Below are 17,655 nucleotides of genomic sequence, written 5' to 3' on the forward strand. Positions count from 1 at the left end.
TTTCTAGTTCCCCCTCTAGCGCGCAGGCGTGACGTCGACTCCGCCCCTTGAAGAGCGTGGTTTCGCCCTCGCTCCCTCCAGCGCGCAGGCCTTCTACGTAGCAGAGCTCCCTCTCGGCGCGCACGCGTCAACTACGCCGCCCCGCCTTGGAGAGGCGTCCCTTCGCCGTCCCTCCTACCCTCCCTCCGGCGCGCATGCGCCAGAGGTCGCACTCCGCCCCGGGGAGTCGTCCTAACAGCCTGCCTCTCGGTGCGCATGCGTCAATTAAACACCACTCCGCCCGGGAGAGGCATCCTTTTGACTCCCTCTGGAGCGCATGCGCGTCAGACGCGCGACTCGCCCTGCGTCATCGGGGGGGACCGTCGCCAGGAGGGCGGGGCAAGCGGCCGGAAGTCAGGCCTGGCTCGGCGTCACGCGGGCGGAAGTGCGCGCGGGGCGGGAGAGAGAGCGAGAGAGCATCCCTCGCCGTGGCAGTCTACCTGCCTCCCCTTCCCCCCCCACCGAAAAATAATATCAATGAAGAGCCGAGGCCTCTGTAGAAACTGCCAAAGGGTCTACGTCTCTTTATTTACACAGTCGAAAACGCTGCCATGTACACGTCTGCCAATATTAAAACAAAATTGGGGGAGGGAGGGGCCTGGCCCAGCCTCTTCCCCCCCCTCTACCCGGCCTCAGAAGAGCCGGAGGGGTCAACATAGGGTGGTGAGGGGGAACCAAAAGAAATCCCCCCTCCTCTCCTGCTCTCCATTGGTTTAAGCTTTCCCTCCCTTTTTAAGACGGTGGGCTTCAACTCCCAGAATTCCCCAGCCAGGCACACCGGCTGGGGAATTCTGGGAGTTGAAGTCCACCCGTCATCAAAGGGCCAGGTTTGAAGAACCCCCCCCCCTGGCTTAAACTAAGGGGGCTCTTCCAACTTTCCCTCTTAAAAGGGAGGGAAAGTTTGAAGACCCCCCCTTAGTTTAAGTGCCTCAATACAAATGGGGACCAAGGCAAACCGCTCCCCTCTTTGAAGCACAACCGAAGAAATCGGGGTCCGGGCGTCACCCTCTCCGCCTCTCGGACCCCGGGAGGAAATGAAACAAGATTCGGACGAGTCCAAACTCAGGAGCACAAACTGTGTTCAAAACATTCCCAACCGGGAAACCGACCGACTGATCCAGCCGGGGAAAGAAAAGAGGAAAAGAAGGGAAAACAAAAAAAAACCACAACCCTTTTTGTCTTCTATTTACAGAGGAGAAGTTGGCGTAGGACAAGGAGGGAAGGAAAAGGGTCCAAAAGAAACCAAGAGGCTTCGCCCCAAATGTGGACGCCGGGCCTTCCCGATCGAGCCCACAAGCAGATGGGGAGTGGGGGGGAGGCTAAGGCCAGGAGGGCCCGCTGAAACCTAGCCGGGGTCTGCCGATTTTAATAAGCGCCGGAGTTGTTGCCGGCGCTGCCGCCGACCCAGCGCCTCGTCTTCGGGGCCCGACACTCAAAGGGGACCCCGATCCAGAGCAGGCCCCCCCCTCTCTCTCTCTCTCTGCTTCGTCCGGTCTGTTTTTTCCCTCTGTGGGACGACAGCCCCGCTGAGAGCCACGGCCCCCTCCTGTGCTAGGGCTCCCCACCTCCCCGGGACGCCAGCGGGGCCGTTGCGCCGAGTGCCGTGGGGGGCTGAGGGCCCAGCAGCGCCTGCTTCCGCGAGCTTTCTTTGCATTTCTGGCAGAAGAAAATGTCGGGCACGTTCGTCTTCTTGATCTTCGCGCAGGAGAGGTGGATCCAGGTGCCGCACTGATTGCATTCGATCATGGGCCGCCCGGCGAAGGGCTTCTGGCAGTAGCACGTGATGAGGTCCCACGAATCGTCGCCTGGAAGAGCAGACGCAAAACGGCGCCTTGAGCAAACAGCAGGGACACATCTGAGAAAATTCACTTTCTGGCATCGAGCCACCCTTTGTTCGAAATGATACGTTCGCTGCGTGAGCGAGGGGTTGGACTAGACCACCTCCGGGCTCCCCCGACAGGAATAAAAACCTGATATAAAAAAAAAAAGTAACGGGGAATAACTCCCCCGCCCCCTCCACGCTTGGCTAGTCGTCCTCAACTTAACAAGACTTTATGCAGTGTCCGCTCAAAGTTACAGTGACACCGGGGAAAAGAAATGGCTCCAGATTTTCACACTTACAACATCCCTGTGGCCACGTGATCAAAATTCGGACGCTTGGCAACTGACTCACATTTACGACGGTCGCAGCGTCCCGGGGTCACGTGATCCCCTCTTGCAACCTTCTGACGAGCAAAGATGAGCATAGATATCACTTAACAGCCAGGTCACTAATTTAACAACTACAGCCTTCCCTCCTCCTTCCGAGGTCGGTAAAAGGAGGACCCAGCTTGTCGGGGAGTCAAATAACGCTGAGTCAAGTGAACCGCTTAGAGGGGGCTGCAAAGCGGTATATAAGTCTAAGTCAGAGGTAGGCAACCTTGGCTCTTTTATGACTCATGGACTTCAACTCCCAGAATTCCTGAGCCAGCATAGCTGACTCAGGAATTGTGGGACTTGAACTCCATGAGTCATAAAAGAGCCAAGGTTGCCTAACCCTGGTCTAAGTGTTATGGTTGTAGTGATTTCCTTAACCACCGTGGCAGGAACGTTTGCAAAATCGGGCAAAATTCAGTTAACTGTCTTGCTTAGTAACAGATATGTGGGTGGTCATAGACCGAGGACTACCTGCACGCCTGAAAATTCATCCGTGGGAGATAAAATTGTCTCGCTTTTGGCTCTTAAAATTTTAAGAGTCAAAGAAAGAAAACGTATACCGAAGGTGCAAAAGAGGCAGCGGCGGACGATGGGCCAGTGTTCCAGCCGTGTTGAACCCCGTGTTCCTTTCTGAGGGTTCAAAAAAAAAGTACACAACTTAACCCACCGACGCAATTCTGAGTATTGGGAAAGCCTCTAGGGTTGTGAGATACACAGGTGCTAAAGTATTGACGGCCCCTTGTCGATTCGAAATCTCCCACCAGTCTGACAATAGGTGCAGGGAAAGTTGCTGTAAAGAGTTGTTGGATGCTCTGAAGTACATAAATTTACCAAAACAGCTAAATAAAAAGCTGTTGGGATCTTAGAAGGGGTAAGTAAGGTAGAGGTGGGGAAATACGGCCCCTTTACGACCGGGTGGACTTACAACTCCCAGAATCCCTGGGACTAGAACTCACCGTCTCCCGGTGACTGGCTCAAAGTCACATTAGCTGGCTTTTGTGCCTCAGGAGGGACTAGAACTCACCGTCTCCCGGTGATGGGCCCAAAGTCACCCATCCTGCTTACATTGCCGAGACGGGACTAGAACTCCCGGCCCCTCAAGATTCCAACCAGGTACCCAAGCCTCTGAACTCAAAAATGATCGAACGGCGAGCGTCAGAGGCGTCAGGACACGGGCACCGGATATGCAGCCCCCTGCCCAAGTCCCGATAGGCTCCCCCTGACCCTCCTGGGAGGCGGGGGGGGAGGGGGGGGTGTCTCGTCTCACCTGATTCCACCATGATGTCCTCGTCCATGACCCTGATCTCTCCGTCGCTGGAGCTGCCTTCCTCCCCATCCTGGCTGGTCTCCGTGCTGATGCCCTCCTTCCCTTCCGTGTCCTCCAGCTTAATGGGAAACGGGGTGGCCAGCCGCTCCGGCGGCGCCTGGACCGAGACCCGTGCCGCGGCCGCCCCCTCCTCCCTGCCCGGCCGCAGAGGGGCCGCCCCGTCCCCCACCTCCTCCTCCTCCTCCTCCTCCTCCTCTTCCGAGTCCGTCTCGCTGACGGAGGTTTTGTGCTGCTTCTCGCCCCGCTCGGCCCGTTTCAACTTCCGCTTCCTGCTCTTTTTGATCCGGGAGCGCTTCTCGCCCACCGCGTCGCTCCGGCTGCGCTTGGCGGCCCCGCCGGTTTCCAAGGCGGCCTTCCGGCTCCGCTTGTCCTTCTTCTTGTCGGCGGGGGCTTTGGGGCCGGCCAGTGGGGGCGGCTGCTTCCCCACTGGATCCAGGTCGAAAAGCGAGTCCTTGAGCTTCATTTTCTCCAGCAAGGAGCTGTCGGATTTCAGCCGGCGGAAAGCCGATTTCTTTTTCGAGGACTTGGCCTTCTTGACAAAGGTCTCGATGGTGTGCAGGTCCGACTGCGTGGACTCCCAGCCGTCGCTGTCCACCACGCTCTCCGGGCGGAGCGGGGAGTTGGACCCGGAGGCCGTCCAGTCGTTCTCCTACCAGGAAGAGTTGGCAGATTAACCCTAATTGCCCCGGATGAACCGACATCCAGATTCCGGGAAAGAAAATACCTGACCTGACGCAAACATTAGCAGGTTTCAATGCCACCCGCCGGTACGGAGTGTCCTCGGTTTACAAAAAGCTCATTTAGTGACAATTTGAAGTTACTACACACTGGGGGGGGGAAGGGACTTATGACCGTTTTGCACACTGCGGCATCAAGCCTCAAACATTTGGCGACCGACTCCCATTTATGACCGGTTGGGGAGTCACCGGATTCCCTTTTCCGACTTTACAGCCAAGCTGTTTACTTAACGATTCCTGTGATTCAGTTAATAACCAGCTCGTAAAATGGAGCAAAACTCTCACATGTCAGCAGGTCAGAAATGTTGGGCTTAATTTTAGCAGTAAAGCTGACGACGGCCAGGAGAAAAAGCAGATTTTTCTCCAGCTAACGAATGTGGCGCTTCATGGGATGAGCAGCCCAGATTTGAATACCTCAAACTTGGGTCTTCAAACATGGCCCTTTGATAACTTGTGGACTTCAGCTCCCAGAATCCCTCAGCCAGTGTGAGGGAACTATGACCCTTTGATGACTTGTGGACTTCAACTCCCAGAATTCCAGCTGAGAGTGTGGAAATCCACATGCTGGCTAGGGAATTCTGGGAGTTGAAGTCTACATGTCTTAAAGCAACCAAGGGTAAGACTTGTAGTGGACTTCTGTAGCTGTTCACAGAAAACCTAGTCCAGGGGGGTCTTCAAACTTGGCCCTTTGATGACTTGTGGACTTCAGCTCCCAGAATCCCTCAGCCAGTGTGAGGGAACTATGACCCTTTGATGACTTGTGGACTTCAACTCCCAGAATTCCAGCTGAGAGTGTGGAAATCCACATGCTGGCTAGGGAATTCTGGGAGTTGAAGTCTACATGTCTTAAAGCAACCAAGGGTAAGACTTGTAGTGGACTTCTGTAGCTGTTCACAGAAAACCTAGTCCAGGGGGGTCTTCAAACTTGGCCCTTTGATGACTTGTGGACTTCAACTCCCAGAATTCCTCAGCCAGCCTGAGGGAACTGTGACCCTTTCATGACTTGTGGACTTCAACTCCCAGAATTCCTCAGCCAGGCACGCTGGCTGAGGAATTCTGGGAGTTGAAGTCCACAAGTCATCAAAGGGCCAAGTTTGAAGACCCCTGGCCTACAGGGACCCCTGGATTCCATTCTCGGGGAGCCCACGTCTTTCAAAACGCAACCTGTTAGCTTACGCGTGACTTCTTGAATTCCTCCTACCTTACAGACGTGATTACATACTTCCATCATGCGCACGCCATAACATCATAGGCTCCTTTCATCCATGTGCTCCATGCCGCACACTTTGTAAATCATTAAAGCCCCAATCACCATCTTGGAGGTCTTGATCTCTAAATTTGTTCTCTGAAGCCCCTGAACCCACATTTTGTGTCCACCCCCCCACCCCACGGTACACCCTGCCCTATGGCTGTCCCTGTCTGGCCTTCGTGGATTGCTTTTAGTTTGAGGGAGACCTCCCCCCCACCCCACAAGTGTATGTTATATGAGCGTGTAGTTTGGTTCGGCCCTCCCCTCCTCCACAATAGCGGCCGTTTCTCCTGTGGCTCCTTCCGCCGCCATGTCCATGAGCAACCCCAGATTTTGCTGGCTTTCCCTTTAGCTTCTCTTGCCCCCCACAACTGGTCTCACCCTGCACCCCAACAGCTGGAAAACTGCGACAGGTGCAAGGGAGAACTGACGGACGCAGAAGCGGTGAGCTTTGCAAATATGACCTTAACTAATCAATCAATCAGACTAGAGATGGAAGGGGACCTTGGGAGGCTATCTAGTCCAACCCCCTCCCCACCCACCCACCCCCGTTTGAGCAGTGGGTTCTGTACCATTTCAGACAAAGGTCTTAAAAAACCTCCAGGGATGGAGCCCCCACAACTTCTGGCGGCAAGCTGTCCCACTCATTAATTGCGTCCCGTATTTCGTTGGTGCTCATTTTAGCATCGCTTTCTAAAATCCACATATGGTTTCCTACGAACAATTACGGGGGGAGGGGGGAGAGGCTCCTTTTTGTGGAGTTGGGTTGGCGGGGTGCCCTGCGGCCCAAGAACAAATCACTCCCGTTCATACCACGTGTTTTTACCCAGGTCAAAACAAACACTGCCATAACACGCATTAAACTGGGATAAGGGGGTTTGTGGAGGCTAGGAAACATTTGCCTCGCGTAACCAGGATACACAGTTGGTGGGAACGGGCCAGTCTCTGATCTCGCTTTTAGACTAAGGAACAAGAGGCACCCAAAACAGCTGCCCAGCCCCGTTGGGAGTTACAATAAACCAGGGCTCTCCAAAGATGGCTACTTTTAAGACCTATGGACTTCAACGCCCAGAATCCCCCAGCCACTGGAAGGCCACCTGTCTTAAAATTGGCCAAGTTTGGAGACACACACACACACACACCCTGGAATAAAGCAACGTCAATTTTGATAACATCTGGATTTCAGTGCTTTCGAAACAAGTAAACCACGGCCTAAACAACTTCCCACCTTGCCAGGATTTATGGGAAGCTCCATTTTGCCCGCTCCCATGAGCTTTTAACTCCTCTGCGTATAACTGGGATTAAAACAACCAGCAGAAGCAAGCAAGGAGTTGCAAGCCGGGCTTGCTCGCCATCTGCTCCTTGGAGACGCAGGGGGTTAAGCCACCTTCCGGGGAAACAGCCCAGTTTAGCAACATCCAAGGTTGCGGGGGGGGGGGGGGGAGGACTCCGGAGCGCCACTAATCCGAATCCAGGGTCAGCTCAACAGCCAGGAAAGCCAGCTGGAGCGCACAAGCCCGGCTCCAGGGGGGGAGGGCAGAACTACACTTCCCAACATGCACCGCGCCAAGCCCTTGCCGCACGACAAGCCGAGACACGTCCCGGCTCGCCTTGGCAAAAAAAAAAAAAAAGGAGCCGCCTACACTTCCCAGCATGCACCGCCCGGCGATGTCGGGCCGAAATGGCCTCCGAGGCATCTGGGAGTTGCAGTTTCTGCCGGAGCTTTCAAAAGCTCCAGGCTGGGGAGGGTGGAAAAAAGGCAGCCGGGGAAGGCGAGAAGGGGAAGCGGGACGGGCAGCGGGGCTTCCAATGCAACAAGGGGCGCGCGGGGAGGGGGGAGCTTGGGACGCCCCCCCCAGAAGCGCCCCCACCCCACCCTACCTGTCCTCCCTCGCCCCCTCCCCCCAGAAAGCGGCCATACAAGAGGGTCTTCCTATTGTTAAGCCGCCCGGGAAGCACGCTGGCTTGGTGGGCAAAAGCGATTTAGGGGAAGGGGCGACCTCCGAGACCCCTCCCCCCACTCACCTCTTTGGAGGAGGGGATGTAGCCGGCGTAAGTCAGGACGAAGCTGCAGAATTTGTTGAAGTCCTCGATGGTGCGTTGCCGCTTCTCCGGAGGCTGGTAAGATTTATTTGTTTTTCCGGGGAGGGGGGGGGAAGAGCGGACGTTAAATGGAGCCTGGCAGGCAGGAGGAGGTGCTTCCTCCCCCCCCCCCGCCCCCTTCCAGGGAGTCTCGGCGGGAGGGAAGACCCCTTTTGCTCCTTTCCAGCACCCCCCTCCCACATGGGGTTCTAAAGGCAGGGAGGGGGGGTCTGAACACCCCTGAGCGCCCCCTCCCCGTCTGCTCCTTCCATGCCCCCCACATGGGGTTCTAAAGGCAGGGAGGGGGGGTCTGAACACCCCTGAGCGCCCCCTCCCCGTCTGCTCCTTCCATGCCCCCCACATGGGGTTCTAAAGGCAGGGAGGGGGGGTCTGAACACCCCTGAGCGCCCCCTCCCCGTCTGCTCCTTCCATGCCCCCCACATGGGGTTCTAAAGGCAGGGAGGGGGGGTCTGAACACCCCTGAGCGCCCCCTCCCCGTCTGCTCCTTCCATGCCCCCCACATGGGGTTGTTAAAGGCAGGGAGGGGGGGTCTGAACACCCCTGAGAGCCCCCTCCCCGTCTGCTCCTTCCATGCCCCCCACACGGGGTTCTAAAGGCAGGGAGGGGGGGTCTGAACACCCCTGAGCGCCCCCTCCCCGTCTGCTCCTTCCATGCCCCCCACATGGGGTTGTTAAAGGCAGGGAGGGGGGGTCTGAACACCCCTGAGAGCCCCCTCCCCGTCTGCTCCTTCCATGCCCCCCACATGGGGTTGTTAAAGGCAGGGAGGGGGGGTCTGAACACCCCTGAGCGCCCCCTCCCCGTCTGCTCCTTCCATGCCCCCCACATGGGGTTGTTAAAGGCAGGGAGGGGGGGTCTGAACACCCCTGAGAGCCCCCTCCCCGTCTGCTCCTTCCATGCCCCCCACATGGGGTTGTTAAAGGCAGGGAGGGGGGGTCTGAACACCCCTGAGAGCCCCCTCCCCGTCTGCTCCTTCCATGCCCCCCACACGGGGTTCTAAAGGCAGGGAGGGGGGGTCTGAACACCCCTGAGCGCCCCCTCCCCGTCTGCTCCTTCCATGCCCCCCACATGGGGTTGTTAAAGGCAGGGAGGGGGGGTCTGAACACCCCTGAGAGCCCCCTCCCCGTCTGCTCCTTCCATGCCCCCCACACGGGGTTCTAAAGGCAGGGAGGGGGGGTCTGAACACCCCTGAGCGCCCCCTCCCCGTCTGCTCCTTCCATGCCCCCCACATGGGGTTGTTAAAGGCAGGGAGGGGGGGTCTGAACACCCCTGAGAGCCCCCTCCCCGTCTGCTCCTTCCATGCCCCCCCACATGGGGTTCTAAAGGCAGGGAGGGGGGGTCTGAACACCCCTGAGCGCCCCCTCCCCGTCTGCTCCTTCCATGCCCCCCACATGGGGTTGTTAAAGGCAGGGAGGGGGGGTCTGAACACCCCTGAGAGCCCCCTCCCCGTCTGCTCCTTCCATGCCCCCCACACGGGGTTCTAAAGGCAGGGAGGGGGGGTCTGAACACCCCTGAGAGCCCCCTCCCCGTCTGCTCCTTCCATGCCCCCCCACATGGGGTTGTTAAAGGCAGGGAGGGGGGGTCTGAGCACCCCTGAGAGCCCCCTCCCCCGTTTGCTCCTTCCATGCCCCCCACACGGGGTTGTTAAAGGCAGGGAGGGGGGGTCTGAACACCCCTGAGCGCCCCCTCCCCGTCTGCTCCTTCCATGCCCCCGACATGGGGTTCCAAAGGCTGGGAGGGGGGTCAGAACACCCCTGAGAGCCCCCTCCCCATCTGCTCCTTTCCAGCCCCCCCCACCCCACATGTAAGTTCTCAAGGCTGGGAGTGGGGGGGGGGAGAGCTGGCTGGCGCTTCCCATCCGGAGCACATGCGGCAATGTTGCAACCAGCCCCGGGTTTGAACGGCGGCGGGGGGGGGGGGAGGGAGGAGAAAGCCCCCTCCCCAGCACGCCGAGAGCGGAAGAGCCCCGCCGCGCCCCCCCCACGACCTCCTCCCTCCCCCGCGGAAGGGAGCCCCCCTTGAAACTTTTGCCCGCCTCTCTTCCCTTCCCTTCCCTCCCTCCCCCCCCGCCCCGGTTGCTCTCCTTACCTGCGTCTCGGCTTTGAGGCTGGGAGGGGGATCTGGAGGGGGGAGACAGAAGAAGGAGACGGGGGGTTGTTTAGTGCGGGGGGGGGTCGAGGAAAGGCCTCCGGGGAGCCCCCCACCCCCACCCCGCCCCAGGCAGAGAGGGGAGGAGGGAGGGAGGGAAGGAGCCGCACAAAGCGGGAGGCGACGCGGCCGCGGAAAGAAGAGACCCCCCCCACCAATTACCGGGGAAGCCATCCGGCAGCCCCCCCACCCACTCCCAGCATTGCCCCCCCCGTCCCTAGCCCCGTGCCCTCTTTCCCCCCCCCCCCGTGGGGAGTGCAGCCTCCCCCCTCCCTACTCCTCTCTGCGGCGGGGGGGGGCCTCGCAGGAGACCCTCCCCCGGTTGAAAGAGGAGTGGGGGCTGCCCGGGCCCCCCACCCCGCCCTCCAGGAGACCCCCCCCACCCCGGGTGGGAAGCGGGTCTCCGGCCCCCAACTTCCCCCCCCCACCCCCGACTTCCTCCTCGGCCGGCCCGACTAGCCCCCCCCCCCGCGCCTCGCGGTGCCCCAGACCGGAGGGGGGCGCGCTCCGAGCCCCCTCCCCCCAGACCTCCCTCCACCCCCCCCTCCTTCCCTCCCCCCCCCAGTCTGGCTGGCCTCTCCCTACCTTCGGGGCTCGGCTCCGCCATGGCCGGCCCCTGCCCAGCCGGCCGCCCTGCCTGCCCGCCCCGGGACTCGCAAAGCCGCCGCCGCCGCCGCTCTCGCCGCCTCGCCCGGTGCCGCCGCCGCCCTCCTCCTCCTCCTCCTCCTCGCCGCTCCCCCTCCCTCCCGCAAGCTCGGAGAGGCCGCCCCTCCCCTCGCTCATGCCCCGCCGCTGAGCATCTCGGGAGGTGGAGTCTCGCCAGCCGCAACGGTGTCCCGCCGGCAGGGCGGCCCGGCACTACGGCTCCCGGCGGGCCGCGCGCGCCGCGCCTGCGCGCTTCCCTCCCCTCTCTCTCTCTCTCTCGACCTGGCCGCCCGGCTGGAGGGAGCGAGGCATGCCGGGTAGTGTAGTCTTCGGCTTTCGTCCGGGAAGGAATGGAGGCGGCGAGGGAGGGTCTTGGGGGCTGAAGTTCCCCTCGCCCGTCCGCGGGGCCGGGCGGGAGAGCGGAGCCAAGCGACGGGCGGGCTTTCTTCATGCGCCCGTGAACCTTCTGTACAAGTTGGCCCCGCTGGGGGTGGCAGAGATGCCTTTCGGGACACGCGTCTCGTGTGAATGCAGCTAGAGCCGTCCGCTTTTGCAGCAGTTTATCCAATACCTGCAGGGCTCACCTCCTTATGGGCAAACTACCGCGTTCGGCCTTGGTCTTTGCCAAGATGGCTTGTTGTGGGGAGAACCTGAACAGCTGGGGAGGGGGGGGCAGAAGGGGAAGAGACCCACCTATTCTGTCCAGCCTACACGGATATCGAAAACGGGGACCAAGCTTGCTAAGGGGCAATTTAGGTTTCATTGAGCTGGCAACTCCCAGAGTTCCCCATTCAAGCATGCCTGGGTGGTGGTTTTTTTCTCTCCTAACCCCTAAAGCGGGAGAGATTGCAGAGGAAAGGATGAGAAGAGAGTAAGCAGGAAGAGTTGAAAGTCCACAAGTCTTAAAAAAAGTGGCCATGCTGGGCGGCCCCTGACCCACAGCAATGCAAGTCCGGAGGGTCCCTTAGCTGCCAATCAAACCAGCATTGCTTTGGGGGGCTTTCCTTCCGCACGAAAAGCCACCCACCCCCCACAACTTCCCTTCGAAGCTGGCTGGCTTTCTTTGCTAAATCTTAGCAGAAGAGAGCGCAACACTTATCCGAGGTAGCTTGGGAGGAAACCTGGTTGTGTCAACTCACACGTTTTATTAAATGCTGCCGCTCTCAAAAAGGTGTGACCCTGATTTCTGGAAGGATCCGGTGGCTTGGTTATTCCTTGGCCAGGATCGGATTTGACCCACCACCACATTCCCTCTAGGGCTGGGACAGAATATGGGGCTGGGGGGGGGGCAGGGGAGGGGAGGAAAATCCCGAGAGTCACAATGGTTCTTCCCCCTGCCTTGGCCAGTTAATTTGACTCCGCTGGCCCAGATTTTTTTGCAATGTCCCAGATGTGTGTATTAAAAACCCCCGACAATAAAAAAAAAGTCTCTAGAGTCCATGATGTTCTTCTTATATACTTTTTTTTAATTAGCATTCGTTCCCGCCCCGCCCCCCCAAAAAAACCTCTGGTTACAGAAATCTACCAGGCGACGCACATCCCTGATGAAAGCAAACTTGGGGGGTGCCGTGGCAAGGGAAATTGGAAAAATGAAAAGGGTGGGTGGTGGGCGAGGTGGGGGGGGGTTGTTGCTTTGGAGGGAGAAATTGGAGATCTCCTCCCTTTTCAACAGAAAAGAAAAAAGGGAAGACAGCACGGAAGGTGGGGGGGGGAAGGTATTTAATTTTAGCCACAACCACCTCAAAAAGAAAACCCAGAGCAATGCCAAAGGAGGGAGGGGTGAGTTAAAAAGAGGAAGAGAATTAAAAGATTCACAGCCAGAAATTAAAGGGGGTGGGGTGGGGTGAGAAAGAGAACCCTCCATTTTCCTGGAGCAAAAAACAAAAAAAAACAAAAATGAAACTTTTTTTTTTTTAAACATAAAGTCAACAACAAGTAACAACAGAAAGTGCAGGTCCCTTGGGGCAGGTGCCCCTTGGCAGCAGCCGGTGGGTGGGCTCAGGGGGTCTTACATGGTGCCGTAAACGCTCTCATCGCTGTAGGCAATATAAAGGAAAAAGTCTTCCTCGTGATGTTCCTGGGGGGGGGGAAAGGGGAGGGGGGAAAGAGATGCTGTTAGATCAAAGCACTTTGGGGGAGGGGGAGGCGAATCCCAGATAAACCCACCCAACCAGTTGACTATAAATTGATTGTAAAATTTACATTCTGCCTTTTCTTTAGCAAGGCAAAGACGCCCCAAACAACCGTCCGTATGACTAAGCCAGGCTGAGGATGGTCTGAAGTCCTTCACACACACACACACACACACACAACACAAACACAAACACACCTGCCTCCTTAATCTCAGTCTCAAAGTCTACAACTCCCCTTAACCCTTCTCCTGGCCCAGCCTCGGGACTTTTTTATTTTCTTGGAAAATGGATTGGGAAACTCTAGGCTGCTAACAGGCGAAAGCCACCGAACAAAACAGTGAAATTATCACAAACAAGAGGAATCGTTTATTGCTTTTTGTTGTTATTATTTTTTTTTAACTTCCTACCTGCACAGTTTATTATTGTTGTTGTTCCCGAAAGTACACTGAGCTTTTCTCTACCGGAAATAAAATTCCTTGTGTGTGTCGAACCACACTTGGCCAAATGAATAAAAAGTATAAAGCGCAGTTTTTAACCAGCAACACGGAAAGCTCGACGGGAATTTGAGCCAATTTGAGCTGCCTGGCCTCATCCGAAGGTTTTAATTTGCCCAGTATATATACATATATATTATATACATATACACACACACACATACATACACACACAAACATACATATTTGGCATTTGTACACCTTTTGCCAACTATTCCCGACCTACATTGTTTACTGTGGTTGACGGTAAACAATTTATCGTTTCGGAGAGGCTGGTATTTTTTTTTCCTCCTGATTTTTTTTTTCTTTTTTGGTCTCCCTTTTCTTAGGAGGAGGAAAGAAAGAGAGGGCGGGGTGGGGTGGGGAACACACCTGGTAGAGCTGCCCCATGGTGGCACTGGTGGGGGGGATGACGTTGTTGACGAAGAAGAAAAGGGCGTCCTCGGCCCGCAGGTGGATTCTTTTCCGGATGAGGAAGTAAAACTGGCCCACTGAGGAAAGGGCACCAAGAGGAGAGCCAGTCACCCGGGAAGGAAGCACTTATGTAAAGGAGGATGGGGGGGTGGGTGGGAACACCCTTAGAAGGGGAGGGGTGGGTAGCCCCAATTTTGGCTTCCGGGGGGGGCTTCTTCGACCCCCCCCGCCGTCAATGAGCCCTCCCCTCCCCTCCCCTCCCCGCACACCTGTCCGGATCTCACCTGTGAGGTCGGAGGGCACCAGGTACTTCTTCTTGTCCAGGTCCCCTATTCGGGCCTTGGGGGCTTTTTCCACGATGACCTGCCGGAGAAAAGAGAGGCGGACGCTAAAGGAGGCATTCGGGGGGGGGAGAGAAGAAAAGAAGCAGCCCCGTCCGGGAAAGTCCGGACGCCGCCTTTAAAAAAAAGAAGAAAGAAAAAAGAGGAGCCTCGGGGGAGAGACTCACCGGGACCCTGTCCGGGTACTTCTTGCGGATCTTCTCCCCCTCGGAGCGGCGCTTCTCGAAGGGGTGCTCCTCCTTGTAGACGAACTTCATGGCGGCGGCGGCGGCGACGGGCGGAGGAGGCGACGCGGCGGACCGAGGAAAGGGCCGCTGCACCTAAGCAGCGCGCATGCGCGGGACCGACGTGGCGCAGCGATCCCAAGACGGGGAAAGTAGCGCCGGCGCGATGCGGTCGGGCTTAACAACGCCACAGCGGGCGCCGCCGGCCTTGCTCGCTCGCCAGGGAGCCGCCAGGGAGCTCGGCGGGGCGGCCGGGTCGGATTCCACCCAGGGAAAAGCCGGATTTCAGCACCCCCCCGCCCGCTAAACTAGGCCCCGCCCCCCTCGGACGCGTGACGTCAGCGGGGCCGCACGTCGCTTGCGTGGCCGCGCGACACCAAAACAAAGTAGTGCGGGGAGCCGTCGCGGCGGAAACGGGGGCTGAAAAAGTCGGCGTAGGGGGGGGGGCTCGAAGGAAAAAAGAAAGAGGCGGGGATGTGAAAAGAGCGGCCCCCACCAGACAAAAGAGCTCCCCCTCGCTTCAAAGCCGGCATCGTTGTGTGTGGGGGGGGAAGAAAGCGCGGAAGGACACAGCGGAAAGGAAGGGCGGTGCAGCGTCCCGTCATGTGACTGACGTCAACAGATAAGAATGGTCACGTGGGCCCCGCCCACGGCTCGCCCAACCAGGCGCGGGTCACGTGGGGCGGCCGCCCCCGGGCTGGATGCCAAGGCGGACTATAAAGCCCTTCCTTCCGCTGCTCGGTTGGGGATGGGCATTGTAGTCCGCAGCGGCAACGGGGATGGCACGGGGGGGGGGGCGGGGGAAGTCCAAGACACGGGCAGCCTCGGCCCCAACCCCACCGCCACCCGCGTGAACCACAATTTGGGTTTCAAACTTGGCCCCTTGATAACTTGTGGACTTCAGCTCCCAGAATTCCTCAGCCAGGGTGCCTGGCTGAGGAATTCTGGGAGCTGAAGTCCACTTGTCACCAAAGGGCCAAGTTTGAATACCTCTGGTTCACATCAAGGATCTGCTCGGTTGGGGATGGGCATTGTAGTCCGCAGCGGCATCGGGGATGGCACGGGGGGGGGGGAGTGCAACACACGGGCAGCCTCGGCCCCAACCCCCCCCCCGTCACCCGCGTAAACCACAATTTGGGATTCAAACTTGGCCCTTTGATGACACGTGGACTTCAGCTCCCAGGGTGCCTGGCTGAGGAATTCTGGGAGCTGAAGTCCACGTGTCACCAAAGGGCCAAGTTTGAATACCTCTGGTTCACATCAAGGATCTGCAGACAAGCCCCCCCCATTCCTTCTTCTGGCCGTCCCCTTGGCCACCTGTTGACCTCGGGGATAGGAGGAATACAGGTAGTCCTCAGCTTATGACCACCAACATTCCCATTGCTAAGTGAGACATTGGTTAAAGGAGCTTTGCCCCGTTTTGCGACCGGTCTCGCCACCGTTGTGAAGGGAATCGTCAGTAGCACAGTCATTATGCTGCTAAGCTTGTAAGCCGCCCTGAGTCTTCGGAGAAGGGCGGGATATGAATGCAATTAAAATAAAAAAAATAAAAATAAAAGGGTCACAAAAGGTGATCACACAACACCCCACCCCGGGACATTGCGGCCATCACAAATACGAGTCAAGTTATCCAGCGCCTGAATTTTGATCATGTGACCACGGGGATCTCGTCAGTGGGGAGAATGGCGCCAAGCCCCTTCCTTTCAGCGCCATCGTGACTTCGGACGCTCCCTAAACAAGCCCTTGTAAATCGAGGACCACCTGGACCAGATGGGAAAAGCCGCTGCTGTGCCCGCCGGACAGCCTGCCCTTCCCACGCTACGCCAACTCCCTTCCGGGCGAGAAGAACAAGCCACGAGTCGGTTTCGGTGTTTTGGGTTTTTTTTGTTTTTCTTTTTCTTTTTCTTTACCACCTCAGTTCAAGCCTATAATGTCTCCTCCTTCGCACCCTCTGCCCACCCCGGAAGTCCGAGAAATAAAAACCGAGCCGGGGGGGGGGGCGCCCTCCGCCAGGCCGATTCAAGCGGAAGGGCCCACCAGAAGGGGAAGGACGGGGGGGGGCGGAAGGACCCTTGGAAAAAAAGCCGGACTCGGCAGTCATCGGAAAGGTCCTTCTTGGATGAAGCAGCCCCCCCCCCCACACACACACTTTATCCAAGGATTTTGCTGAGGGGGGGGGGAAGAAACAAAACCACAGGAAAGAAAAGCCGGGGAAGGAGGCGAGGTGCTCTTCCCACTAGGAAACACAGCCTCCTCTCAAAAAAAAAAGTCTTGTGTCGCTGGTGCGGTTCGCCCCCTTTCTTGTGCAGCTCGGTGTCCCCCCACACACACGGCCACCGGTGCCACGCAGCGCGGCCTTCTCCCTGCCTCTCCCCGGCTGAGTCACTGCCAGTCCACGTGGAGCCGTCGTGGGGGAGAGGGCGGCCGTCGGCCAAAGGGCCAGGCCGAAATGGAGTCCACCCCGGGCAACGTCCCCGGCCGGCTGGCTGGCTGAGTCTGAAGGCATCTGTTAGCCGCGGCGCCTGGCGAGGGGGGCCAGAGGTTGTGGCCAAACCCTGAAGAAAGGAGGAGCCACCGTCACCACAGGCGGTGCTGATGGAGGTTGCGGCTGAGCACTGACCGGACGTCCGCTGTGAACCTGTGAGGGGGGGGAAGAGGAGAGAAAAGCGGGGTCACTTTGGCCATCGCCCCGTCACCATCTTTACGTCTTGGTCTGCAGCCCGCCTTTCGAATTTTACAAAAAATTCGAGGGGGTAGACAGATCCAACACCACCTCGCATTTGAACCCAGAACAATAACCCTGTGAGGTGGTCAAGGCTGAGAGAGAGAGAGAGGGGGGGGGGAGAGAGAGAGGGAGAGGGACTGGCTCAATCACCCAGCCTCAGGTGGGACTAGAACTCACTGCCTCCTGGTGATTGGCCCAAGTCACCGACATGGCTTTTATGCCTAAGGCGGGACTAGAACTTACCGCCTCCTGGTGATTGACCGAAAGTCACCCACATGGCTTTTATGCCTAAGGCGGGACTAGAACTCACCGCCTCCTGGTGATTGACCGAAAGTCACCCACATGGCTTTTATGCCTAAGGCGGGACTAGAACTCACCGCCTCCTGGTGATTGGCCCAAAGTCACCCACATGGCTTTTATGCCTAAGGCAGGACTAGAACTCACCGCCTCCTGGTTTTCTAGCCAGGTGCCTTAACCAGCAGACCAAACCCATCTGCAAGCCAGGCCCAGGCCCCGCTTAGGAGGGGGGAGGGCCCAACCTCCCTTTCTGTACCAACAACCCCCCTTCGCCCGGTGCTTTACCTCAAGGCATCGAGCATGGGGAGGAGGTTGAGGAGAGCCGTATCACTGGGGTCGCTGAACCACGACTTGATGGGGATCGCGTTATCTGCCGGAGGGAAAAGCAAATGCGCCTTGTTCATCCAAGCCAGCAGGCCGTTGGAAGCAGGCAGCCCGAGGCCGGCCGGAACAGGAAGTCCACCGGGCCGGCCTTCTGGCCTCCTCCTCCACCTCTCTGCAACCCCCCCTCCCTTCTAGCGATGATGTGGTTACCCAGAAGGGTCATGAAACGTCTGCAAGGAAACCACCCAGCTTTGAGAACACCC

The 17,655-nt window shown here is 58.1% G+C and overlaps 3 protein-coding genes across 3 annotated transcripts in view; all 3 read right to left on the reverse strand.

Annotated features, from left to right (window-relative positions):
* Nucleotides 1–534: 534 nt before the first annotated feature.
* LOC308677000 (PHD finger protein 23-like) lies at nt 535–10,510 on the reverse strand. The gene is made up of 5 exons (XM_081343100.1): nt 10,382–10,510; nt 9,737–9,768; nt 7,574–7,666; nt 3,503–4,211; nt 535–1,844 (listed from the first exon to the last, which is right to left on the reverse strand). The coding sequence occupies exons 1-5, from the start codon at nt 10,401–10,403 to the stop codon at nt 1,591–1,593; spliced, it is 1,110 nt and encodes a 369-aa protein (XP_081199226.1). The 5' UTR covers nt 10,404–10,510; the 3' UTR covers nt 535–1,590.
* A 1,374-nt stretch (nt 10,511–11,884) lies between these two features.
* Nucleotides 11,885–14,316, reverse strand: LOC308677008 (gamma-aminobutyric acid receptor-associated protein). The gene is made up of 4 exons (XM_081343111.1): nt 13,990–14,316; nt 13,766–13,844; nt 13,440–13,558; nt 11,885–12,518 (listed from the first exon to the last, which is right to left on the reverse strand). The coding sequence occupies exons 1-4, from the start codon at nt 14,077–14,079 to the stop codon at nt 12,450–12,452; spliced, it is 357 nt and encodes a 118-aa protein (XP_081199237.1). The 5' UTR covers nt 14,080–14,316; the 3' UTR covers nt 11,885–12,449.
* Nucleotides 14,317–15,909: 1,593 nt separating this feature from the next.
* Nucleotides 15,910–17,655, reverse strand: part of LOC308677856 (CTD nuclear envelope phosphatase 1-like) — a 16,074-nt gene continuing 14,328 nt past the window's right edge. Inside the window, exons 6-7 of the mRNA XM_081344553.1 lie at nt 17,354–17,583; nt 15,910–16,684 (exon numbers count right to left, since the gene is read on the reverse strand). Of these exons, the coding sequence (XP_081200679.1) occupies nt 16,624–16,684; nt 17,354–17,583 (291 nt within the window). The 3' untranslated portion in view covers nt 15,910–16,623. The remainder of the gene's footprint in view (nt 16,685–17,353; nt 17,584–17,655) is intronic.

This window comes from Vipera berus (assembly GCF_964194415.1).
Source record: "Vipera berus genome assembly, chromosome: Z".
Classification (NCBI taxonomy): Eukaryota; Metazoa; Chordata; class Lepidosauria; order Squamata; family Viperidae; genus Vipera; species Vipera berus.

Coding starts and splice junctions, on each gene's coding strand:
- LOC308677000 (XM_081343100.1), bottom strand. CDS start 10,403: ATGGCGGAGCCGAGCCCCGAAG. Junction 9,769..10,381: donor GGCGGAGCCGAGCCCCGAAG/GTAGGGAGAGGC, acceptor TCCCCCCTCCAG/ATCCCCCTCCCAGCCTCAAA. Junction 7,667..9,736: donor GCCTCAAAGCCGAGACGCAG/GTAAGGAGAGCA, acceptor AAATCTTACCAG/CCTCCGGAGAAGCGGCAACG.
- LOC308677008 (XM_081343111.1), bottom strand. CDS start 14,079: ATGAAGTTCGTCTACAAGGAGGAGCACCCCTTCGAGAAGCGCCGCTCC. Junction 13,845..13,989: donor AGTACCCGGACAGGGTCCCG/GTGAGTCTCTCC, acceptor TTTCTCCGGCAG/GTCATCGTGGAAAAAGCCCC. Junction 12,519..13,439: donor CCATGGGGCAGCTCTACCAG/GTGTGTTCCCCA, acceptor CCCCCCCCCCAG/GAACATCACGAGGAAGACTT.